We start from the raw sequence: 26,907 nt of genomic DNA on the forward strand, positions 1-26,907 counted from the left end.
CTTTTCTCAAAAAAATTTTTTTAAATAAAAAGAAAGGAAGGAAGAATAAGAAAGAAAGAAAGAAAGAAAGAAAGAAAGAAAGAAAGAAAGAAAAAAGAAAGAAAAAGGAAGAATAAAATTATTACAAAAGTTACATAGAAAAGGGAGCTACATCGTTCAGTCAGCTAACGTCTCTTATCTTTGGGGAATGAGGTCACCCATGAGCCTCAGTTTTCTGGCATAAAACAGAAATAGTAGCAAGGCCTCACACGGGGATGGGAGAGAGTGCTTGACCGCCCAGCAAATCAGCCAGCCAGACTCTCCGCTGAAGATTAACAAACTCACGGCTCAGCGACTGCGCCCCGACGCCCGGGCGAGCACAGCAGAGCGGCGGGGTGGGGCGGGGCGAGAAGGGGCGGGGCCGGAGGGCTGGCTTCGTTCTCGCCCCGCCCCGCTCTAGATATCGCGAGAGGGCGGGCCGAGCTTGGCTTGGCCGTCGCGTCGCTCCCGCGCTGGGGCACAAGTCCGGCCTCCTCCGCGGGCCGTGGTCTCCTGTGTCGGCGGCTGAGGGCCGCCCGCCGCGCGGCGTCGCCTGTGGCGTTGCGGTCATTGTGTCGTGACGGTGACGCCGGTAGTGGTTTCCGCGAGAGCGGGTGCGGCTGCTTGAGCCCGGCCTGGGCTCCGCGGCCGCCTGGGGGGTCTCAGCAGCGCCCACCCTTTCTCCTCCAGGACCCCACGCCAGCAGCGACCCTGAGCCGACAGCCGGAGCGACCGGCAATGGCGGCCTCGACGGCCTCGCACCGACCCATCAAGGGAATCCTGAAGAACAAGACTTCTGCGGCTTCCCAGGTGGTGGCCTCGGCCGAACAGCCCCGCCGGACTGTCGAAGAGGAGCTGAGGTGAGAGCCGGGAGGCCGGCCTGGAAGCCGCTCCTTCCCGGCGGACGGGCGGCCGCGGGGAGCCAGCGCTCGGCCCTGCCCCTCCGGCCGCGGGGTGGAGCGGGGCCGGAGCCGGCACGGGCGCCGTCGGCAAAGGTGGCGTTCGTCGCGTTATATTTGTTAGGTACATGTATACATTTTAAACCTGGCTTTGAACTTGGTGTCCCCAGATAATTTAGAATCAAATTGAAGTTTCCATGCTTTAGCAGTCAAGTTTTTAATTGTTCGGTACCCTAAGCTAAAATTCTGCGGCAGAGGAGTTACTTTCTTGCCCTTAAATTTCAGTCTAGGTTCAGGCTAGTGAGATGAAAATTAAAACACAAACATAAGCACAAAGCCAACATTCAGCATCTTCCTGTATCCTCCCAGTTCCTGGTTTGTCATCTCTGCACTAAGGGAAACCAAAATTTTAAAATCACTGGTCTGTATTTAATGGGAAGTTATTATATTTTTGTACTTGAAGCTAGAGTTTTGGTGCTTTCTAGTTTGGAGTCCTGTCCAGCGTTTCTAAACGCTCGTCAGAGAGAAGCAACTCAAGATGTTGACGTAAAGCGTTGTGTGTAGTAGTAAATAACTGGCAAGTGCCCAAGGTCCATTAGTGAGAACTGGTGAAATATTAATTATGATACGCTTGTATAATGGAACAATATACCGGCCTGAAAAGAGGTGTTTGGCTACAAAGAAAACTACCCAGGATTCAGTGCTCAATGAAAATAATGTTACAGTACCGTGTCTAAGATATAACTGTACCACTGGGTCAGAAAGTAAGGGGGCTGAGATACCACTATGAGTTACTAAAAATAAAAGAACTCTTGCTTTTGGAAATAAAGCTTTAGGAAAGTTACTGAAATTTGTAGTAGTAGCATTAAATGAGTATGCTGATGAAATCTATTAGAACTAGGGCATTCTTATATTAAGGATCTTAATTTAGAGTCCTAAGAGTAACTAGCTGGGAACAAATTTAGGGAAATTGGAAGAAAGTCTCCTGTGTGAGTTCAGCTTAGAATGGCCTGCAGACACTAGAAAGGGACTTAGCCTTGCGGGACAAGGCCCCCACCTGGTTCTTTTGGTTTGACTCTTGGCCTTCCTTCTCAAGTTTTCAACCTCTGCTTGGAGTAAGCTGCTTTAAAGGGATTTGACAGTGGTTGTAGGTCAGGAGGAAAACAGTATGCCGGAACATAACAATAGCAAGAAGATCAAGATGTTCAAAAGTACCTACATAAGGCACCTCCACAGCCTGACTATTAAGCAGCAAGATTCTCATTGACTTTTATGTTATCCAGGTGAGCTTTTTTCCAACTGCCAAGAGTCTTTTTCTGCCTGCTTGATGTCCGTGCATTCTCAAATGTGATGTGCTGTAATCTAAAGCACAGTATTAGAGGTTTGCCTGCCCAAACTCCCATGGTTGCCTGAGATTTACATTCAGATTTTTTTTTCCTTTTTTTTCCTGTGGATGCCACTAAATGAGACTGGCTCCATTAGACAGATGGCTTCTTCTGAAAGAGTTCCTGGCAGAGCAGATTGATTTAAAAAGGATTTCATAAGCTTGTTGACAGATTGCATTGACTGTAGTTGTAGCCACATAGCCAGCACTACCAAACTCTAATTCCTTGAAGTTCATGGTGTATGGTTCCAACTGGTAAAAGATAAGCCTTTTCATAATCACTGTTGGAACATTATAAAGCAAAGAAAACAAATTATAGAAATAAAACTGTTATTGTCACAATTCATGCAAGCAATATTAATTGAGCCTCTTTTAACAGAAATGATAATATTGTAGTTTGAATACATTTGAAACAAACTTTTTATGTTTATGCTTAATTTAATTAAAATCAGTACCCCCAGTCTGATATATAAAAAGACTAAAAATAAGTGGCTCTTGCAATTATGATGTCCTTAGAATCCAGAAACAAAAGGTAGCGTGTCAGTCTAACTGGAAACGGTAGAGCAGTGCATTAATAACACAGATGGCCATCATATTAATGTAGAGACAGCCAGAGCTCTAAGGGGATTGTACTCTAGTAATTGTGTTCTGTATTGCCCCATAGATGCTAAGCATTGTTGCAAGCTTTGAGTCCTTGATCCTAAGGGAAATAAGGGATTATGTCCTCTCAAGCCTCTGGTCATAAATTGTCATCATCTGATCATTACTTAACCTTGTTTTATGTGTTTCTACTTAAAGACACCATATTTAATATATAGTGTTTATTAATTAGCACTGAATTCATGGCCAGTAGCACTCATGCCTGGATGAAGTTTATCCATTGTCACAGCATGGCTTTCTTGCACTTAGGGACACTGGGCAGCACTTAACCATTCGGGAGCCACTCACCAACAGAAACAGAAATGTGCATGGCACTAAGTAGACCACAGAATGTACTTGTGGCTAGGATGTAACACAGTGGTCCAGTGCTTTCCTCACATATTCAAGAACCTGGGTTTGATCCCCAGCATGGAAACAGAAGGGAAAGGAAGGCACATACTTGTATGTTGTATGAACAGACCATGTGATGGACATGTATCAAAAGGTCAATGAAACTTATCCTTTTGTACAAGGAGTTCAGGAATATATGTTAGTAATTAGTAAAATCAAAGAAGACTTATACGGTATAAGAACTGAAAGCAGCAAGCAGAGCCTTGCCATATTTGGCCGCGACTGATGGACAATACAGAGTTTTCCTACTCTGCTGCTGTCTTGACCATCCAGTAAACCACCTTCACTATTGTTTAGATTTAGTAAGGAAATTCCCAGATAGAGAGCCTTCAAGTAAGAGTGAAGCCTACCTTTTTTGCAATTGCTTCATCACTATCCCTCTCATCTGCCCCCAGTTACTGAAGGGTGTTACTTGTATAGGAGTAATTACTGACAGTTTTTCAAATGCACTTCAAATATTCTCATAATTCATGCATACTATTGGTTGTATTTCTTAAAATAAATATAGGGGCTAATGAAGATGGCTTAGTGGGCAAAACATTTTGCTGTGCAAGTGTGAGGACCTAAGTTTGAATCCCCAGAACCCATGTAAGACCAGACAGGATAGCATGCTCACCTGTAATCCCAGTGCTTACGTATGGGAGGCAGAGACAGGAGAACCTTTGGATTCCCAAACGCTTGAGAGCCTCAGCTAATCTGGCACACTCTGAAAAAAAGAAATAAGGATGCAGTCTCAAACAAGGCAAGAACTGCACCCAAGGTTGTCCTCTGAACATACACGCACACATGCACATTTTCACAGGTACAAAGTTTTTTTTATAGGTAAAGGGAGGTTTGTAAATTTTACATTGGTATTTCAAAACTCTGGTAAATTCATCTTTTAAAATAGTGTTTGATATTTTGATTGTTTTTAATTGAGTTCTTTTCAAGACTGATAAATCATTATTTGTAAATTCGTTAAGATTTTACACTCTAACTCAGATTACCCCTGGCATTGCAGTTCCCCTTCCTTACCCCAGAGACACAGAGCAGGTACACACCAGCATATCAGGCAGGTGTCCTAAGTGTCTTGTTCTGAGTGAATTATTAACTATTAGTTCCTGTGAGTCGTAACATTTGCCAGGTATTAGTTTTAGGGGGTTAATTAAAATGGATACACTCCAGAGTTTCTCATATTTAGGAAAGTTAAGTACACCACATTGCAACATGGTACCACATTGCTCAACTGTTTTGAAAACCACTGTCCTCTCCTGGGTTTGTGGAGTTCCCAAAATTGTTTCAGGATACCTCCAATGTAGTGCACATCTTACGAAGGCCTAACCTAACCTCTAGAGCTAATGAAATTAGATCAGTTCATTGAAAACATTGCCCCATTGAGTCAAAGAAACTACCACCAGAAAAAGAAAAAAAAAATTCCTATAATTATAAGATGCTATTCCTTTCAAGGTATATTCTTTTTCAGATATGAATGAAAGTGATTGTTTACAGTTATTAAAAGTATGTTAAATGTTACTAAATCCTATTTTAGGGAGAAATTGTAGTGCTTAATCTGAATCCTGTCTGCTACCAGTCACTGATTATTAGTTCTGACTGTCAATGAATTGCTCATTTTATCTGTAGATTGTACATCTTAAATGAGTTAAAATGCTCAACCCAGGACCTTATCTTAACTGTGTTGTTATAGAAATGTAGAAATCTTAATTGTTCATGCGTCTTGGGTTCCTTTAAGTAGCTCAATCCAGATTCTGTTGTAGTTTTTTACCTGGTAAATTCAACTTTTTTTTTTTTTTTTTGAATTTCGAGACAGGGTTTCTCCATAGCTTTTTGGTTCTTGTCCTGGAACTAGCTCTTCTAGACCAGGCTAGCCTCGAACTCACAGAGATCCGCCTGCCTCTGCCTCCCGAGTGGTGGGATTAAAGGCGTGCGCCACCACCGCCCGGCTAAATTCAACTTTTTAAAATTGTGTTTGAGTGAGGGATAGTGACCCACACACAATCTTAGTACTTGAGAGGTGGAGAGGTATGAGGAATGAGAGTTCAGGGTCATCCTTGGCTACGTACCCAGTTCAAGGCCAGTCTAGACTATGTGAACCCCCTACACCCCAAGGTGCTGAATTCCATTTTGTCTCCTTAAGTATGTGGAGTGTTAAAGTCAAAATTAATTAAAAGGTTATTTCTTTCCAAAAAGTTGCCTTTTGTTTGCTTCTGCTTGCTTTATTGTTAAGTCTTAGTTTAACTTCAATTGTGCTATCAGGCTTCAAATCTTGAATCTTTTCTAAAAACAACAACAACAAAAAATCAAACCAAAGAACCTGTTTATTGAAATGTAATATTAGAGTTTAATACTTTGAAGCAAAACCTGGCTTGCCACTCTGCGAGCAGTGGAAAGTATCAGACATGCAAGCAGAAACAAGAAGTACTGGGAGACCTTTGAAATGGCAACATTTGAACTACCCAAGTGAAAGAAGTAACTTTTACAGGACAAGATGTAAACAGTCTGCAGCAATCTAGTCACCCAGTGGGAAGGGTGAAACCAAAACCAGCAGTTTGGCTATCACAGCAGATCTGCCATGACCTAGTACGTTTTTATCTTTGGGATTTCTGACAGAAAATGGCTTATAGTTGAATGCAGGCTGCTCCTTGAGTTTTTAGACTCTGCCACTAATATTAATTCCACTGAAACCTTAGGAATGCTAATTTTATATCCACTGTCTCTATTGACAGTTCTTCTCTTCATTTGCTTTTTACCTAAGAATTCTTAGCAATTTTTTGAGTTTGTTTCACATTTTTTTGTTTGTTTTTGTTTTACAAGACAGGGCTTCTCTGTATAACAGCCCTAGCTGCTCTAGAACTTGCTCCATAGACCAGGCTGACCTCGAACTCACAGAGATCTGCCTGCCTCTGCCTCCCGAGTGCTGGAATTTAAAGGCGTGCGCCACCACTGCCTAGCCCCTGTTTTACATTTTTAATTTTTGTGTCCCCCCCTTTAATTTCAAGATAATCTTTCTTGGATTTGAATTTGAAAATTTCTAAAGATTTCTTTTCCTCTTAATTTTGTACTGAGGAAATGAAGGTTAGTACAGCTTTAAATATGTAAGACTTTAAATTCCATTTACAGTAGAGCATGATAAATGGAGAACAGACAAGGAAAATTCGGGATTCAGATTTATTGTAGTTGCAGATCAGGTAAATTCAACTTTCATGTGTAATGTACTTTTGCTAATCTGAAGAACTTGGATTTGCTGTGCAAAGGCTGTAAACAATTCATACAAGTGAAGTAAGCATTTGTCATCTATTAGATAATGAGTGATAAGTAAAACATAGTTTTAAACAATACTTAATACTCTGTAAATTAGAAAAGCACAAATAACCAGTTTTAGAAATGTCTTGGCAAAAATTGGTGACATTATAAATGATCTTTGTTTGTTTGTTTGTTTGTTTGTTGGATCTTTTGTTCTTTGCTTTTGTTTTTGGTTTGGCTTGGTATGGTTTGGTTATGGTGTAGCCCTAGCTGTCCTGGAATTAGCTCTACGGACCAGGCTGATTTGAAGTCAGAGAGATCTGACTGCCTCTGCCTCATGCTAAGTGCTGGGATTAAAGACATGTGCCACCACCACCCCACATAAGTGGTCCTAAAAATTTTTTTTGGGTGCCAACTACAGTGACCCATACCTAGAATCATAACTATTTGAAGGCTGACATAGGAGGATCACTTGAATCTGTAGACCATTGTGGATGACACAGAACCTATCTAAAGAAAAAAAGATTATTTTATATATTTAGCAAATTCTCCTAAAATCATCAGCAAATAGAATGTATGGAAATATGTCTGTCTCTGCTTGTTTTAAATAGCGTTAGATTAGATTACATTTAAATATCTAACATTAGTTAACTTATGTCAAATATTATTTAGTTATTAAGGCAAAAAGACAAAAGTAGCTTATTTAATATAGTATATAGTTTGTGTATTGGTGTATATATTTACATATTAATATATATTTTTATTTATGTATTATATAATTTAGTACATAGAGTGGAAAGAAAATGCAAAACTCCAAATTATTAATGTTAGCGTACGGGGAATTATACTTTTAAATTTTATTCTTAAATTTAAGAAATGTAATTCTGCTTATGTTTTATGTTTTTCTTTCTGTCATCTTACAAAGCAAATTTACAGGGTGTCGGTGTCTCTTCCCTCATATTAGAAACACTCTTTAAATGCCAAATATTTATCTAAATTGTATGAGAGAGAAATAGAAAAAGAGAGCTCATACCCACACTTGAGCATGCATGTGCAAATAACAGTTTGCAGGAGTTCATTCTTGCCTTCTACCTTTTTGAAGTGCAAGGTCAGTTGCTCTCGCTTCTACAGACTAGTTCAGAAGATTCTCCAGTCTCCGTGTTTTTACGTTACACTGGGACTGCAGACGCCTGCCACTGTCTCTCTTTACCTGGGTTCTGGGCATTAAATTCAGGTAGCTAGGCTTAAGAGGGCTAGTGTTTTACCTACTAGTGAGCCATTTCCTTAGCTGTTCCTTTCTTTTTCTACCCATGTAAGATAAGGTTATGTGTAGTTCAGCATTAACACTTAGAAATTTAACGTCATTTAGCATTGTTATCATCATTTGTTTTGTTTTGAGGTTAGAAAGCATCCAGCTAAGTCATTAATATTTTTAATATATCTAATAATAATTCACATTCAGAAAACTGTGTTAAATGCCAATTTAGAGCTTAAGAAAATACTATACATGCTGGCAGTGGTCTTGCAGGCCTTTAATTTCAGGACTTGGGAGGCAGAGACAGGCAGATCTTGTGAGTTCAGCCTGGTCCACAGAGCTAGTTCCAGAACAGCCAGGGATATATAGAGAACCTCTGTCTCAAACAATGAAAAAGTACTGTACTAGCGGCTAGGGAAATGGTTCATTTTCTAAAGCACAAGCATGAGGAACTGAGATCAGATCTCCAGCTCCCGTGAAAAGGACATAGTAGTATGTGCCTGTTTTCATTGTGTTGAGGTGGAGACAGGAAGGATCCCTGGAGCTTACTCCTAAAGCATAAATCAATATCAATTCTTTTTCATTATTAGTATCAGAATTGTTTTTCTGTTTTAAATATTTTTAATTAAAATTAGTTTCGATTTATTTATTTTTGTTTTTCAAGTGTATGGGATTTTGCCTACATGTATATTTGTGTACCACATGTATGCCTGATGTCTTTGGCGGTCAGAAGAGGGGATTGGATCCCCTGAAAATGGAATTACAGTTGAGCCACCATGTTAAGAATAGAACCTGGGCCCTCTGGAAGAACAGCAAGGCATCTCTGCGGCCCTTCTGTGTAGCAACTTTCTTGGACTGCCAGCCAGCTCCCAAATCTAGACACGGAGACTTACCGATTATGAAAGCTCAGCCGTATCTTATGCTTGTCCTACCAGCTCTTATAACTTAATTTAACCTATTTCTCTTCTTCTACATTCTGTCTCGGGGCTCTTTACCTTTCATTTTGTCCTAATTTTCTTGCTTCCTCTGACTGACTGGCTGGCCCAGGGCATAACCCTTTCCTGCCTATTGACCGATCAGCTTGTTTATTAAACCAGTCAGGGGCTTAGGCAGGAAAGGTGAAACAAATGCAGCACATCTTTACATAGTTACACAGTGCAGCATAAATACATGTAACACCTTCACATAGTAGTATTCCACAGCTCTCTCTTAATTCTTTAAAGATGTGTTTCTTTTCACTGTGAGCTTCCTTGGGATGTGTCCATGAACAAACTGAATTATTTGCTTTCTAAGCGAATAATATTTAATAATGTTTAAACAGATGGTAGTAGTGGGCTAAAATAGAAGGCCAGTTTAATTGTTTTAAAGATATTTGTTGCCATGCAACCCAGACAACCCAAGTTCCTCTCACAAGTTTAATCCTTTAAGCTCACATAAAAGATGGGAGAACTGACTTTTTCAGCTTGTCCTCCGACCCCATTACATGTGCAGACAGTAATAATAATTTAAAGACAGGTTTCTCTGTTTATCTCTGCTGTCCTGAAACTCACCTCGTAGACCAGGCTGGCCTCGAACTCACAAAGATTCCCCTGCCTCTGCCTCGAGTGCTGGGATTAAAGGTGTGCACTGCCACCACACGCCTCCCGCCAAATATTTTTAAAAATTGAGTCTTGTTATATAGACAAAAGTGGATGAAACTAAGCAATTGAAACTTCTTTTTTAAACTCATTCTCTACTATGACAAGTGAAATTGAAATTTTGTTTTAGAATTTTTAACCAAAGATTTTAAATTTTAAAATCATAAACGTAATTTTTACTTTTGGGGTGTGTTTGCTTGCCTGTGTGTGTATTGTATGCAGTGCCCTTGGAGGCCAGAAGACTGTGTTGATTCTCTGGAACTGGAGATGGTTGTGAGCCTCCACGGGTATAATGGGAGCTGAAACCTGGGTCCTCCACAGGAACAACTGTTCTTCATTACTGAGTCATCTCTTGAGCCCTGTTCCACATCTTAAATATTGTTTATATTTCATGTTGTTTTGTAATTTTTTCATGGATATATTTTCAGTTGCCTCTGTGTGTTAGATAGTAGGGCTGATTGCAAGTAGTGTAAATAACCTAGTGCCACAGGACGCACACTCATAATTTATTAAAATTGTATTTTGTACATTTTATCACAGTGAAAATGTGATATTCTTAATCTGAAGGTTAGAAAATAAGAGAACATGAAGTCAGACTCACCTGCTAAGTGTAGACATGTACGATTTTTTGTTGTTAGTTTTTGTTTTTTGAGATAGGAGTTCTCTGTGTATCAGGGCTTGCTGTTTTTAATATGTATACTAAATGCTTCCCCCCCTTTTTAATTTCAGTAAAAAGTCCCAGAAGTGGGATGAAATGAACATCCTGGCAACATATCATCCAGCTGACAAAGACTATGGTTTGATGAAAATAGATGAGCCAAACACTCCTTACCACAGGTAATATAATGTAGACATACTATCTTTTGTGGCTTGTTTCCATTTGAATTGATATAATTTCTAAATAACAGAAACTTTAAATCTGTTTTATATTTCTCTGTGTGTGTGTTTGGAGAAATATTTTTTCATGATTCTTTTTATTTTACATACTAACTACAGTTTCCCCTCCCTCCTCTCCTTTCGTTCCCTCTCGCACATCCCTTCTACCTCCCCACGCACCCACTCCTCCATCTCCATTCAGAAGGGGTTTTATATTTCATGCCAGAGTGCTAGCTAATGGTCTACCTGAATACATTTTTGTTACTACTGTGTAACTTCACATTATTGTTGTAGTCGTGAATAAATATTACTGTACCTGGATGGTGGCTAGCTGCTGATACACACAAATAAGTGAGCTTTGTCTTCTTTTTCATTGCTGTGGTTTTTATTTTTGTGTGTATGTATATATGATGTGTGGAAGTGCTGAGGAGACCACAAGCTGAAGTTAGGTCTCGTAGAGCTGGAGTGGAGGTGGTTTGAGCTACTTGATGTGAGCGCTGAGACTCCGTCTCATGTCCTGGCAGCAGCAAGTGCTTTCAACTGCTGAACCATCTTCCCAGCTCCAAATTTTGAAAGGAAGATGAGATTTGAGGGTTTTTTTTGTTCCCCAAGTAGAAATCGGAGGCTTTCTTTGGGGGAAAAAAAAAACTACATGGAAGAGATAGTTTTGTATTCTTTTGTATGGTGTTGTAGTTTTGGTAGTATGGATTTGGCAATTATAAATTTCAGAATTTTTATTTTTTTTTTATTTGTTTTAAGATATGATCACACATTATATTTCAGGCTGGTTAGAATTTACCATATAGTTCAAGCTGGCCTTGAAGCCAGAGTAGTCCTTCTGCATCAGCCTCTTGAGTGCTGAGATAACAGGGTGTGAGCCATTAGGTCCAGTTAAAATTTTAAAATATAGGGCTGGAGAGATGGCTTAGCAGTTGAGTACTGCTCTTCTTCCCGAGGTCCTGAGTTCAATTCCCAGCAACCATATGGTGGCTCACAACCATCTGTAATGAGATCTGGTGCCCTTTTCTGGCCTGCAGGCAGACATATAGGCAGAACATTGTATACATAATAAATAAATAAATAAATCTTTAAAAAAATAAAATTAAAAAAAAAATTTAAATATAATTGTGAAGTGATATTGTAATCAGTATCCAAAAAGAGATAAAAATGATGCAATAATAAGCATTATGAGACAATACAGATTCTAAATAAGTAGAACACCAAAGATTAGAACTTAATCTGTGTTGAAAAATATTTTCAGGAATAAGATTTTTTTTTAATCAAAGTAAGACCAAATAAATCTGTAAGTCATGTGCTTTTTTTTGTTTGTTTTTTTCCGCCTGCCTCTACCTCCCAAGTGCTACGATTAAAGGCATGCACCACGACTGTGCAGCCAAGTCATGCAGGGTTTCATGAAACCTAGGCTAGACTTGAACTTGCTATGTAGCTAAGGAAGATTTTGATTTTCTGATCCTCTTGCCTATATTCTTAGTACTGGAATTACAGGACTATGCCCCGTTTATGTGTTCTCATGGATTAAACTCAAAGCGTTGTGAATGTCAGATGTGAGTTACATCAACAAAAATGCTATCTTAAATGAACAGGACTTAAGGAGATAATGTGATGCTAACAGAAACAGCTCAAATACACATGAAAATGCTAAAATCTGTGACAGAAAGAAATAGTGAAACAGAAGCTACAGAAAATAAAAGTAAATATTGATGAATTTAAGGAAATTTATACCCCTTTCCTCTTAATTACAGGGTACACTTTATATCTCAAACCCTTTATTAAACCAAATCCAAAGTCGGGATTTTGTTCCTTCTCAATAAAGCGGGTAGCCACCCCTCACCGAGGATAGCTGTCCTAAAATAACTCAGATCAGAGATGACTTTGGAGGAATGGGTGGCTTTTTGTTGTTGTTGTTTTGTTTTTTCCTAATAACATTTAAAATGTAGTAAAATCTGAATGGTAGACATTTGGTGTTGCATTTCTTTTTGTTCTTTCATACCCATATATCCTTACTGTAGAGCTGCAGAAATGTAGCTTGGTCACTAACAGGCTTGTGTATGCATAGAGTAGTTAGCTTTTGTCAGTTCAGCACTCAGTGCTCCCGTTACTTCCATGAGATTGGTTTTGTTTTGTTTTGTTTTGTTTAGCAACAATAGCAAAATTTTTTTTTAAAAAAAAAAAAAAAAGATCATTTTAAACTAAAAATCTCATTGGTGGTTTATATTCTTTTATATATACACAAAGTTCATTTGTAACCCATAATTTTCTGTTGAACATTGCTACAAGTCAACAAATTATATTTCTTATATTCTACTCTACTTAAATCCTAAATATTTGTGGGTTTATTTCACGTTTCCTTGGATAAATGTATAACCAGCAGGTTTTTATTCATTAGGTCTCTAGGGTCTCTAGGGTCAGTATTAGTTTGCTTTTTTGTTGCTTTGACCAAGTAACTGGCAGAAGAGAACTCCAGAGGAGGGATTTCCATTTTTGTTGACTCGGGGCTCCAAAGGATCCTGGTGTCTGTCTGTGGTAGCTTGACCCTATGCACTTGCGGTAGAACATCATCAGAGGGAATGTGTAGTAGAGAATTTTAAAATTCTTTTCATGTTTTTTGAGAATTCCATACATTTTGATCATATTCTTTCCCCTCCTTAATTTCTTCCAGGTCTTCCCACCTCCCTACTCACCAACTTTATGTTCTCTCTTTAAAAAAAAAAAAAAATCAATGAAGTCAGTGACTTTTTTCCCTGCAACTAGGTCCTACCTCCTGCCTTGCACAAATTTCTATTAATGCCATCCTGAATCCAGAAGCCTTATCTGCCATTTGATCAGAGCCTTCATAGTCTGATACTGTCTGAGACTATGATCACAAATTCCCTGGAGCTGAGCTTTACTAATTCCCTGGGCACTTTTGTTGTTTTAATCTTTCTTTGTCTCTCATAGATTTGTTCATGTGTTGGCTGTTCAGTGAGATAGTTGGAGGGATGTGAAAGAGCTACAGATGGCCCCTCCCCAAATCTCAAGAGTAGAGGAGAAGCTTGTGTGCAGTGGGCACTCCTGATTCTATCCTGCATCCTGCTTGGGAAGCTCTTTGGAGGGTTCCCACATAGGAGAGGACACTGGCTCTGTTTCTGTGCATTTCTTAATCCAGCGAAGTAGGCAGCCAGGATTACCCACCATAGGATCTGTTTATTTTTCCTAGTCATATGTCTGTGTAGACCATTTCTTCCTTAATGGTGATATATAAACGCAAATTCTAAACCAGCTCAGCATTCTCACTGCCTAATTGTAATTCCAGTAGTCACAAATTTGGGGCCAGCTGGGCTGCACAGCAGGACTCTTCCCTCTCAAAATACTAAACCAACAAGTGGGTTATTTTGCATTATTCGTCCATCTGCCTCATTAGATAGAAAATTAACATCTTTAGTTTTTTTCCCCCCAGATAATTTGAGTTTTCAGTATTGTATGGTTGCTTTTTTTTTTCTTACTAAACTTATATTATCATTCCTTATGCCTGAGGCTTGAACTCTGGGACCTTATGCATGTGTGGCAAAGACTCCACTGAGTTAAATTCCCAGCCCAGTGACATGTATAATAGAAACTATTTTAAAGTTAAATTTCAAAGATGACAAAAAGTTGTAAATAAATTGTTACTTTAATAAAATTTTGTTTTCAGTCTTGGTTTTCTAGCTGTACAATTTTATTTCTTGTATCAATTTTAATAATGTGCTTGTTAATAGAAACATGCTTGTCATCCTAGTATGATAGGTGATGATGAAGATGCCTATAGTGACTCGGAAGGCAACGAAGTTATGACTCCAGATATCTTAGCTAAGAAGTAAGTACTAAAGCATTTCTGTGGGGAGTTTTAATTGTGGAAAGTCAAAGACATTTGCTGTATTCTGCTTGTACATTTATAAACAAAAGACTAAACTTACCCAGGTTTGGGTTTTTACTGACAATTGAACCCAGGGCTATGTAGTAAATACTTGCTTTACCACTGAGTAAGATTCCTGGCCCCCAACTAGATTTTTATAGCAATTATTGCGATCTTGTTTCTTGATTAATATCAATTTAAACTGGAGGTAGTAAGGTTAAAGTGCCTGACTCTGTGAATACTTAGTCTGTTCATATCCCGCCACCTACATGTTAAAGATGTGAGAAAAACAAATATAAGTTCCTGTTGTTCATTGATTTCTAGCACCTACCCTGCTGTCCTTGTTGCTTATATCCATCCCTACTTTTCCTTTTGCTTTCTTCATCACTTGTAGCTAGAATAGTTATTTATAATTTTGAAGTATTTTCATGACTCAAGTTAAATGAGACATTTAAATAGTACAAGTCACAGTTACTAATTTCTTCATAAATATTTTATAGATTAGCTGCTGCTGAAGGCTCTGAGCCAAAGTATCGGACTCGGGAACAAGAAAGCAGTGGAGAGGAAGATAATGACCTCTCCCCTGAAGAGCGAGGTAGGTAATTCCTGCAGCTGCCTTCAGTGCGATGCTAATAATTTTTGTGAAAAATAAATGTATTTGAAGATTGGAAAATTACTTTCATAGTTGGGAAGTGGGCAGGAAACAAAAAGCAATAAAAATAGAACCTATAATTCAGATTCTACATATGTGAATTTTTCATGTAATAGTATTGCCCCCTTGATTAAAAGAAGGTAGAGGAAATACTACTGTCGTCCAAGTATTTGTAGATATTCCTTTCTTTGTATTTTTAGTGCCCGATAAAAAGAAACTAGTAACTACTTATGAAATTAATTTTTTAGTGTCATTGAGTATTTGAATGATCTTCAAGTGGATAGATTGCCTTGTTTGTGCCTTTTCTGTTTTAAGATAGTGGTGATGCAGGACTAGGGATGTGGTTTAGTTTGGAGAATGCTTAAATAGCATTCACAGAGCCCTGAGTTTGAGCCTTGGCACAAATGAACTGTTTGTGTTGTCTCTAATAACAAAACTAGAGAAGTAAAGGCAGAAGTTCAGAACCTCATTCTGTAGTAGATGTATGGTCGTCCGGAGCTACCTGAGATCCTGTGTCGAAGAAAAAAAAGACAGTGAAATTTATCCAGAGAACCAAGATGATAAAATATAGAATGAAAATTGTATAGGTCTTGTGGAGCACAGAGTAGTGATGTCTTAGAAGAGAAACTAGAGAAGCCCTCATTGCAGGATGGAAGAGGCTCTTGTGCTCCAGACAGAACATGTGTAGTTAAGGCACTACTGCCTTTGTGTGTTTTTGTTTGCATGGAACACTAATCTGATAGGAATATGTTTTATCTTACTGTTTTTTTACTTTTTGAACCATGTGAATGTATTAGCTTTTCAAGAAAAAATTTGGCTGGAGAGATGGTTCAGTGGCTTTTCCAGGGGACCGGAGTTGAGCAACTATGTCAGATGGGTCACAATTGCTGTTAACTTTAGCCTTGGGCACACAAACACAATTTAAAAAATAAATATTTTTAGTTTATGTAAAAGAATATAAAATACCCTGTTGGCCATTGGTATCTGCAGGTTCAACACCTGCACATTTAACCAACAATGATTCAGAAACATTTGAGGGAAGAAAAATGAACCCATACTGAACACGGATAAACATGATTTTCTTGTCATTATTCCCTAATAGTATAGCACAGCATCTATTTACATAGCACTAAACCTAGAAATGACTGAACACATATTCAGTGTGTGAAAGTTATATGCAAATACTACACCATGTACATGAAGGATTTGAACATGTATAGATTCTGATGCCCTTAGATGTCCAGGATCTAATCCCTCAGGTACTGAGGGATAACTTATACATAGTTGTCCCATCCTCTTTTTTTTTTAGGGGGTGGGTTGGAGGGGCTCAAGACAGGGTTTCTCTGTGTAGATCAGGCCGGTCTGGTGTGTCACCATCGCCCTGTGTTTCTCATTCTCTTTGTAGAAAAAAATCAAAAGCTCAGGATGTAGCTAGGTGGTAGAACACTTGGGTAGAACTGAAGCTGTTCGGCAGACTCTCAGCCCAAGCTCATTATCAGCATTAGAGAGACTCTGACAATAAATAGCACTGGGGGCTACTAATATAATTACTAAATTAAATATAGGCGTTTTTCTCCTTAAATATTTACATGTCTAGAAAACATTTTGAATTTACAGGTGACCTTTTTGTTTGTTTTTTTGAGACAAGGTCTTAAACAGTAGCCTAGTCTTGCCTTGAACTTATAGTAATCCTCTGCCTGGGCTCTCCAGTACTAGGCTTATAGCTGTCAATAAGTACTACTTTTTAAAGACATATTTGTTATTTTATGTGTATGTATGGGCACTTGAGCCGACACATGATACAGTCAGGTGACAGCTAATAAGGAGTCAGTTCTCTGTGTGGGGTCTGGGGTTTGAACTCAGGTTATTAGTCATGGCAGCAAGCACCTTCCACCTGCTGAGCTATTTTAACAGTGCAGATACTCTCTTTTTATTGTTTTGATTTTTTTCCAAGACAGGGTCTCACTAGGCAGCACTGGCTCTCCTGGAACTCAGTAGGTAGACCAGGCTGGCCTCAAACTCACAGAGATCTGTCTGCCCCTGCCTCCTGAGTGCACCATTACACTTGGCTAGCCCAGATATTATTAAGATAAATCTAATGTATATTATAATAATTAAAATTATTAGTTGTGAAATCTGAGAAATACGATTTTATGCTCCAAGTCTGATGCTTTTTTAAGTTGGCTAATTTAAAAAAAAAAAATAGTTCTGTGTTTGACAGTACATATCTATGGTACTACAGTTACGAGGCTGGGGCATAATGATCCTATTGAGCCCTCAAGTTCAGGACCAACCTGGGAAGTTTAGTGAGACCCCCCCATCTCAAACAAACAGACTAAGCTGTTGGTGATTATTAAATGAAATGAAGTATTTAATGCACTTAGCACTGGTCATTTTGTATTCTAATTGATCAGTAAATACACTAGGGATAATTCTAGCACTTGGGAGGCAAAAGCAGACTGATCACTATGAGTTCAAATTCCATGCCTGCCAGGGCCACATAGTGAGACATTTTCTTTTTAAAAAAAAAAAAAAGACTTGAGCCCAGGATTCAGTCCCCAATACTACAAGGTGGGGAAGGACAGTTTTATTTTTAGTGTGAATATGGGAGAGGAGGCTACTCATATTCTATGGATGAGTATGAGAATTGTTTCAGGCATTACCAGTAACTACATATATGCATACATATATACATACATACATACATGCATACATATATATATATAAAAAACGAAAGTAAAAATATCACAAGACATTACTTATGTTTAATGTTTTGTGATCATTACAACCTAAACTATATATTTCATTTTTTAAAATATTTTGTGACTTACAAAGAGTAATGTGCATTTATATTTATGTTGAAAATAATAGAATACATAAAAACTATGTATAAGTTATATCATAAAAAGCATTGCTAATATAGTGAGAAACCAGAAAACTTTGACTTGGAGTAGATAATTATATCTCACTACCTTGAAACTTTTTACAAAGTTGAAATGACACTGAGTCTGTCTTGGATAAACTTGGATATGTGATTGTGTTAACAATGTAGTAAGTGCAGAAACAAACTATGCCTTAAAATGTGATTCAGTTTTGTAGTTTGTGTGTGTGTGTGTGTGTATGTATGTATGTATGTAAATGTATATATATTAATTTTTATTTATTTATTTTGGTTTTTCAAGACAGGTTTCTCTGTGTAGCATCTTTAGCTGTCCCAGGGCTACCTCTTGTAGACAAGGCTGGCCTTGAACTCCCAGAGATCCGCCTGCCTCTGCCTCCCAAGTGCTGGGATTAAAGGCATGCACCACCACTACCCGGCTGTAAAAACATATTTTTAGAAAAAAGAAAAATCTAGCTAAAAAAATGTTAGTGATCTCTGGGCGTCTTGCTTTGTTTTGTTGTAGTCTGAAGATTAGATTCATGAATACTAGGCAAGGAATCTTGCCATCTCTGTCTCCGTTTTTGAGTGAGGTTATTGGAAGTAATTTCATTTTACAATTTCTGAGTAGGTATTACTTTGGTGAGTTAAGATGTGGGTGGATATTTGCTTTGCCTTCACATCATCTGAATATTTAAAGATACCTAACTGCTCTGTTATGCCTGTGAACCTAGCTACTGAGAAGGCTGAGATAGGAGGACTGATGGGCCCACGATTTCAAGACCAATATGAGCAGTATGGTGAGATGACCCTCCCCCCATCTCCAATGTGGTTTTTTTGCTTTTGTTTTTGTACACTGTTTTTTGAGACAAGGGTTTCTCTGTGTGGTCCTGGTTGTCCTGGTTGTCCTGGTTGTCACTCATTAGACCAGGCTAGCCTCAAACTCTATCTGCCTGCCTCTGTCTCCTGAGTCCTGGGATTAAAGGTGTGCTCCAGCCTTCTGGCTGAAAAGTATTTTATATAAGCAGAGAAAAATAAATAATGACTGACAAGATCTTAATAATAGAACACTTGGTAATAATATAACCCTTGAAGGGAATTAGATCTTAGGAACTTTGAATATCCTTATTTTGGTGATGGCTGTGCTGTTTTGAGATTAAAATCATCAATAAAGCAAGGATGATGGAATTTTAATTCATTTCATCGACAGCTTTATTTTATTAATTCATTTTAAAGTTACTTTTATTTTGTGTGTATGAGTGTTTACCTACATTGTATGGAGGTGTACTCCATCTGTGCCTGGTGCTCAGAAAGGCCAGAAGAGGGCACTAGATCCCCGTGGAACTGAAGTTACTGGTGGTTGTGAGCGCACGTGGGGGTGGTGGTTAAGGCAGCAAGTTTATTTTTTGTATTTGTGTTTCAGTGTAAGTTTATGCTTGTGCCTGCTACAGGATGTTTGGCTTTTTATATGGGTGCTTGGGTTCAGATCTTAGAATTCTTTATTTCTTCATGAGCAGTTCAGTGACTAAAATGTGGCAGGTGTGTTGAGTTGCCACTAATTATGTTTCTAAAGTCATAGGAGTTTTTTAAACTGATAAGGATTTTTAAGAGGATTTTTTTCCTTAGTGAAAGTAGAAGTCATAATCAGGTGTGGTGTGTGCCTATTTTGTTTTTATTAGTTTGTTTGCACATTTTATTTATGCTGTGCTCGTGTGTGCATGCTCAGGTGCAGGGCAAAGGACAATCTCCAGGAAATGATCTTTCTCTTCACCATGTGAGCCAGGTGTGCTGTCTTGCCAGCCCTGGTGCATGCCTAGAATGTTTGCATTTAGGAGGCAGAGGAATTAGGAGATGTAGGTCATCTTGGGCTGCTTACAGAAATGTTGGGATTTTGCAGTCTTCATACATCTGATTATACTATTGCTGCAGAGTTTTCTTGTATCTTTAAATTTTCTTCACAGAATTTCTAAAAGCTTTGTCCATTTCTATTCTTTGATTGAGGTGTATATTTGAATCATAAATTAAATACTTGAGATTTTGTGGGCTGTATAGTCTTACTACTACTAACTACCTGACTTTGCCATTGAGCACAAACATAGTCTTCAACTGACAACAAAATCTTTCAAGTAAAATGAAGTGAATATAACTCTGTTATACACAGTGGACTCTGACAGAACAGGCTTGGACCAGTCCCCAAGTGGAGACCTAAGCTCACAGTCCTCTTTCAAATCTTTTACAGAAAAGAAACGACTGTTTGAAATGAAAAGGAAGCTTCATTACAACGAAGGACTGAATATTAAATTAGCTAGACAGTTAATTTCAAAAGACCTGAATGATGATGATGAAGACGAAGAAATGTCAGAGACTGCAGATGGAAACAGCATGAATATTGAAGAGTCAAATCAAGGTCAGGTGCCTTAGCAGCATCACTAGGCCTAAGATAGTGTGCTTCCTTCGCTGGAGCTTCTGGAATCCTTCAGAAGATTGTGTCAGTGTTTCTACAGCTTAATCCTTGGGTTCAGTTTCAAAATAAATTTATGCCTAAAATTAATTTTATAAAACCATATTTTTTTATTTACTTGGCTTTAAAGATAAATAACCTAACTGTATGAAGTCATGTTTTATTTAACAAGAAAATCTAAATTAAAGTTTAAAACGTTTTACTTGTTTTTATTGTTTTGTTTTATAGTGTTGAAAATTGAACCCAGAGCCTCACTCATGCTATTAGAACTCATTTAAAGAAAGCAGTTTTTGTTTTTTGTTGGGGACTATTGTTTGTGGGTATTTTATGTGGGGTTTTGGTTTTGGTGGGATGGTCTGTCATGTGACACTGCTGGTCTTGAAATCACAGCAGTCTTCCTGTCTCTTCCAAGTACTGGGATGACAAACACGAACTGCCATGTTTTGCTCAAAAACCATGTTTTTTTGTATGGAAGATTTGTTTTGACATTCCTATAGATACAAAAAGTACGTCATCTTTGCAGTGTTGCTGCTATATTTTTTGTGTTTTGACTACTTTTTTTATTTCGTTTTTCCCTCTTAAATTTAAATTGAGATAGAGCCAAGCTGTGAAGCCCACAACAACTTTACTCTACTCCACCTCCCTTGGCCTCTAAGCGCTGGGTTCTGAGTGCCCACCATCACATCCAACTTTTCTTTTGTCATTTCTTTAAGTCTTAGACTGCTTTCTGCAGCCTAACAATTATCGTCATAGGGAATATATTTTATTTCATTTGTTTTTGAGGTACAGGATCAAACCCAGGGCCTTATATATATCTACGACTGAAGTATATACCCCAGCCCCTAGTTCTTGTCATTTATTATTGTGTTTAACAAAGGTGAACCAGGTATGGTAGCACATATCTGTAATCCAGCACTAGTGTTGACTGCAGGATTGTTGTGAGTTCAGGCCAGCCTGGATTAGAGAGCATGGCCTGCCTCAAAAATGCAGTGACTGTTCTGTCCATCTTTATCTATGATTGAAGATGTTATATATATTCACAACCTTTTCCTGTGCTCGTTTCTTTGTTTTTTTTTTTTTTTTTTTTTTTTTTGGTGGCAGTGTAATTTATCTGTGGTGCCTAAACTGGTTCAAGTAAATGGTTGTTATATGTTAATGCTTACTATGGAATAGTAATTCTTTGATATGAAATAGTCATTGACTCGTTATAGTGTCAGGATTACAGTATTTAACTTGAACAAACTTCATCCTAGTAGTCATTAAATCTTTCTCTTCCTATTATTTATTTTTAATTGATCAAACACTAGGAACTGAGGTGTACTTCAGTAGTAGAGCGCTCGCAAACATATAATGTCTCCTAATTGCCCTGACGTCTTTGTTTCCCACTCTGGCCCCTCAAGTAACTTCTCATCAGCTTCCTTTAGACTTTCACTTTTGCTGCCAGCTCTTCTGTGCTGTAACAAGTTAAGAACATTCCTCATTTGCTGCTAAAATTCTTCCCCCAACTCAACACAAGGACTAAAGAATAAAGAAAAATCAATCTTAATCTCTCTTTTCTCCCACTCCCTCTCTCCATAGCTTTTTTTTCCCCAGAAACATTTTTATTTTTTGAGAATTTTACATGTATTTTGGTTATATCTGCTCCCCAGATCTTTGAACTCCTCCCATACTACCTCCAGCCACACCCATTCCCAACTTAATGTCCTCTCAACCCACATCCAGTCCATGCTGCCTGCACGAACATGGGTAACATCTGAAGAAAGCTGACTCCCCAGCAGCCATCAGCTGCCAATGTGGGGAGTTTGTGACCCCCTCCTCCATGCACACTGCAATGTTGTCTGGCTTGATGTTAGCATGCAACCACAGCTGCTCTGAGTTCCTGGGTATGATGGCCTTGTCATGTCCAGAAGACACTGTTCACAGCAGTCTCCCTAGCTTTTGGTTCTTGCCAGTCTGCTTCTGTGTTCCCTGAGCCTTGAGGGAGTGACAAAGATGTCACTTTTAGGGCCAACCTCTGGTCAGTTGTGGGTGTCTGTACTAAGCACTCTGCTACATAAGAAGTTTCTCTGATGACGATTAGGGTGCACTAATCTGTATCTAATGGCTCTTGAAAATTAACTTTTCTTCATCTCTGCTTATAAAACATTAAACTTCATAGACTATATATAGAGAGATTATTTTCCCAGGCAAGTATACTAGAATATAAAGTTTTGTATTAGTTTCTGAGTTTTCTGAAGTAGAAACTAAAGTACCCTCACATAGGAGTATAACTCCCATGGCATCATAAGAGTGCACAAGGATGGTTGAAAACAAGTTTCTCATCTACTCTTTGGGTCTTAACACTTCTTAACCAACCTTTAAAGCCCCATGTTCTGTAAAACTTACTACTTTTTAAACATGGGCAGTTTCCCTCATCTACTCTTTTGCTTCATGCCTCCGTTTATTTCTAAAGTTGGTATTGTATAATTGTCGGGTAATGTAATTTTTTTAGTATCAAATAGTTGGAGCTGTGTAAAACAGCTTTCTTCTTGCGGTTACTCACACCAGCGTCCATTCTGAAACCCATTTGTCCTATCTCCACATACATTCCTGCTTTTATAACATTTAATGGTATGTTTAGGGTCTTTCAAATCCGTCTATATAGCCTACATGAAGCATACCTTACTGATTTATTAAAGTTTTTATATTTGCTTATTAGCCATGCCAGGGAAAAGGTGTTTAAAATCAGGTAACTTCAGAGTTGGTCATAGTTTTTGTTTGCTTTAATAAATATCTGAGGAAACCACCTAAGAGGATTGGAGGAAGGATTCACAGTGTCTGAGTTTTCAGTCCATGTGTACTAGGCTCTGTCACTGTGGACTGTGGTGAGGCAGAGTGCATCCTGGTGACCAGGAAGCAAGGAGGGCCCGAGCACAGTGTAGCCACTGGGACAGTGTCCCATTCCTCTAGCTTAAGCTCTGTCTCCTTTCTAGGACCTCTCAAAGTAGACTCGATCCCTCAGCATATGAGCCTGTAGACAATTCATATTCAAACCATAAGAGCAAATTAGACTGATTTTTTTTTCTCCTTTTATCTTTGCAGGATCTACTGCAAGTGGCCATCTGCAAAACAAATCACAAAGTTCATAAAAGAAATGTGTTCAACAATGCAGTCATTTGTCAAATACAAACCTTGTTACTATACTACACTGCTTCTTGTTCTCTACAATTCGTGACTTATATACCAAAATACACACCAGTTATGTATTGCCAAGAATTAAGTGATAACCATAGAGACTGGTTAGACAGACAATGCCTAATTAATGCATATATTCTTGTGCCTCATATTTCACCAGAAATACAGTGTAATGTCATTAGTCCAAAACTGCTTTACTTTTGTAAGAACACTGGTTAATTTGTATATGATATTATATAGCTTTTTATGCTTTAGATATTAAATAATGTCATTGGGGGAAACTAATTTATTTTTGTCACTTCTAGATAATGGTACCTCTTATAAAATGTTTGGAGAGTAGTTTGATGTTTTTTCTTATTTTAATCAAAAGCCTATTGGTACAGTGGGATATATGGGTGGATAAATATTTAGACAGAAACATATTTTTAACATTTATCTTTAGCTTGTTTTGGCTAATTGAGAAAGTGTTACTGTTCATTTTCTGATCGATGACCTTTAAAATTCCTGATTTTCTCTGTTCTCAGAAGGAAAGGAATGAAATCTTTTCCATCCAAACTGGTTTCCCCCACTCCCAACCACACTCAAATAAATTACCAGGTTAAAGTTGCACTGACATCTGCTCTGCTTGTTTTGGTAGGCTGGGCAGACTTCAGATGAGGTTTTGAATAGTGTGTGCTAGCTCAGCGTTCCCTTTATTTATATACCTGTCTGAACCTGCTCTTGTTTCCTACTCCCTTCTGCGTATATACATGCAATTGTAAAGATTGTTATAGGATGGTAAAGGCTGTTGGACGTGAGAAACTCTTCTCCCATACTCTGTCATTTGCTGTAGTAATGAATTCTCACTTTGACATCTGCTAGTTTTAAATATGAAGGAAATAAATGAAGTATCCATACCACAGCAGGACAGCTAAGCAGCCTGATCTCTGTGCATCTGATTGACAGCTTGGTCAGGAAATTGCTAATAGTTCATTTGACTTTAGACCTTAGAAAACTATTAACTTAGGCTTTTTTTGCACGATGAAAACTTTTTATGTAATCAGAATATGATTGTTCCTGAATGTACAGACAGAATTATGCCTGAACATTTTTAAATTGAAAGATTCAGAGGAGTTCCTGCTTTAAGAGAATATGATAATGCACACTTTAACAGATGGACTTGATTCCTTGAACATGGTAGAAATTATTTGGATTTTTTTCCCCTGAAAAGAATAGTTCCTGTGTGTCTTAGTTTATTGATGATTTCCTTTGTAGTCATTTATTTGTATCATAAGTTTTTGGTAGCACCAAATGAATCTGTTATATGACAGACTTTTAAAATAACTTCTGTATATTATATATATAAAATGGCTTTTATTGAGCAGCAATCTTCCACTTTCAATTTATGGAACTATGATGTCAAAATAAAAAAAGTGGGAAGAGTCTTTGCTGTTAGAAGAATATGCTTATTTGGAATGTCTTTTTTTTTTTTTTTTAATGGGATCAAACCAGAGTAGTTCTGAAATGTTACTACAGGATTATAACTTAACATTTTAACTAGTGAACCACTGATGTACACACTAAGAAATGTATACCTCATCTTTGTAAATTAAGCCTGTTTGTGGGGTTGGAAATTCAGTCTGTATAATATGTTCATGTACCCAGACCTCTGCTTTTAGTTTCTTTTTGTGTTCCTTTCAGATTATTGTTTTATTATTGTGTGTGTTGGGGGGGCACTACTGTGTAAGTCTGTGCACCACTTGCGTGCAGTACCTATGGGAGCCAAAGAAAGGTGTCTGTCAGATCCCCTGAACTGGAGTTACAGAAAGTTATGATTTCCCATGCGGGTGTAAGGGATTGAACCCAGGTCCTGGAAGAGCATCCAGTGAGTGCTCTTTATAACTGAGCCATTTCTCCAGCCTCTCCCTCCTGTTGTGTGCTCTATTTCTGTTAAAGTAGCCTATTGTACAGTGAAGAAAAGTTAAGACTTAAACATCTGATTCTTAGAGTTTTCTATAAACTTTCCTAAAACTTAAAGTCACAAGTAAGATTTCTGGTTTCACAAAGAAGATCCTACTCAGAGGAGTATGATAGACCTACTATAGTAGCACGTCTGTAGGATTTCAGGTAGTCAAATACAACTAAAGTGTACCCCCAGGGCATTAGAGAGAGGGCTCACTTATTAGAGCTCTTGCTGTGCACCCAAAGGCTTCATATGGCCATACATGTCTAATTCTAGAGCATAGCTGAATCAGTGAGCTCCAGGTCAGTGAAGGCGCTGTCTCAGAAAATAGGGTTGAGGGTGACTGAAGGGGACACCTAATATCCATCTATGGACTCCACGAGTGCGCGCATCAGAACCTGGAGACACAGAGTACTTCATCAGATCTTTAGTTCTAACTGACATTGTGTGGGACTGTTGGAAACAGTGATTTTTTATAGGCTAAAGATGGTGCTGAAGGGGGCGAGTATCTGCCCATCGCCAATGGAATGGTGGTTGGGACTGAGCCCACATGATGACTTCAGTAGGTCAAAAAATTTGTCACATAAACCTGCCTTTAATCCCAGCACTCGGGAGGCAGAGGCAGGCGGATCTCTGTGAGTTTGAAGCCAGCCTGGTCTACAGAGCTAGTTCCAGGACAGGCTCCAAAGCTACAGAGAAACCCTGTCTCGAAAAACCAAAAAAAAAAAAAAAAAAAGAAAAACCTTAGTTTGATATCCAGAACCGTGGTCAGAGGAGAAAACCAACTCCCCCAAATTATCCTCTGACCTCCACACATACACCATGGCATGCAGCCTGCATGCTGCTGATGTATGTGTGGTCACATGTATGCACATGCTACTACTACTGGATGTGTACTTTTGTAAATTTTTTTAGACTTTATTTTTACTTTCTCTACATAACACTTTTGTATCACCTCAAGTGATCATTAACTCTCACGAAGTCAGTGGGGACAGTAGTTTAAAACCTGAGCCATGGTAGTATAAATGATTGTTAATTTAAGAACGTAAGTTGAAGGGTAGAGCAAAATGCTATTTCCCCCTAAACTTATATTTTTAAATATTTCCCCTTTATTGGAATGCACTATGCATATTTTAATGGATATAATATGAAATTGGCCTGTGTGCAGATTTTTTTTTTGTTGTTGTTGTTGTTTTTGTTTTTGATACAGGGTTTCTCTATGTCCAGGAACTTACTCTGGAGGCCAGGCTAGCCTCTAACTATCTGCCTCTGCCTCCTAAGTACTGAGGTTTAAAGACATGCACCACTACCACCAGCACCCACCGTGGCTAGATTTTATTTCCTTTTTAACCAGCTGTCTCCATTAACCAAGTATTGTAGATACAAGGGTAGATCTTGGAGTTTGTTCAGTTTAGAAATGATACCAGGAGCTGGGCATGCCGTTACTCCCAGCTACTTGAGGTGGAGGATCACAAGTTCAAAGCTAACCTGGGCAACACAGACTGTTATTGAGAACCTGTTTGCTCTTGACCAGCATTGTATTAGACCC

The 26,907-nt window shown here is 38.4% G+C and overlaps 1 protein-coding gene across 1 annotated transcript; it reads left to right on the top strand.

Moving 5' to 3' along the window:
• The first annotated feature begins 462 nt into the window (after nucleotides 1-462).
• Ppp1r2 (protein phosphatase 1 regulatory inhibitor subunit 2) lies at nucleotides 463-25,061 on the top strand. The gene is made up of 6 exons (XM_057765170.1): nucleotides 463-878; nucleotides 10,213-10,320; nucleotides 14,135-14,212; nucleotides 14,752-14,846; nucleotides 20,021-20,188; nucleotides 23,324-25,061. Exons 1-6 carry the CDS (start codon nucleotides 757-759, stop codon nucleotides 23,368-23,370), a joined length of 618 nt encoding a protein of 205 aa, XP_057621153.1. The 5' UTR covers nucleotides 463-756; the 3' UTR covers nucleotides 23,371-25,061.
• Nucleotides 25,062-26,907: the final 1,846 nt, after the last annotated feature.

Source organism: Chionomys nivalis, chromosome 3, assembly GCF_950005125.1.
Source record: "Chionomys nivalis chromosome 3, mChiNiv1.1, whole genome shotgun sequence".
Lineage (NCBI taxonomy): Eukaryota > Metazoa > Chordata > Mammalia > Rodentia > Cricetidae > Chionomys > Chionomys nivalis.

Bases quoted from the DNA above. Each gene is read 5' to 3' on its own strand.
- Ppp1r2 (XM_057765170.1), top strand. From the start codon at position 757: ATGGCGGCCTCGACGGCCTCGCACCGACCCATCAAGGGAATCCTGAAG. The intron at 14,213-14,751 runs GTAAGTACTAAA...AATATTTTATAG, and splicing joins CCAGATATCTTAGCTAAGAA to ATTAGCTGCTGCTGAAGGCT. The intron at 14,847-20,020 runs GTAGGTAATTCC...AATCTTTTACAG, and splicing joins CCTCTCCCCTGAAGAGCGAG to AAAAGAAACGACTGTTTGAA.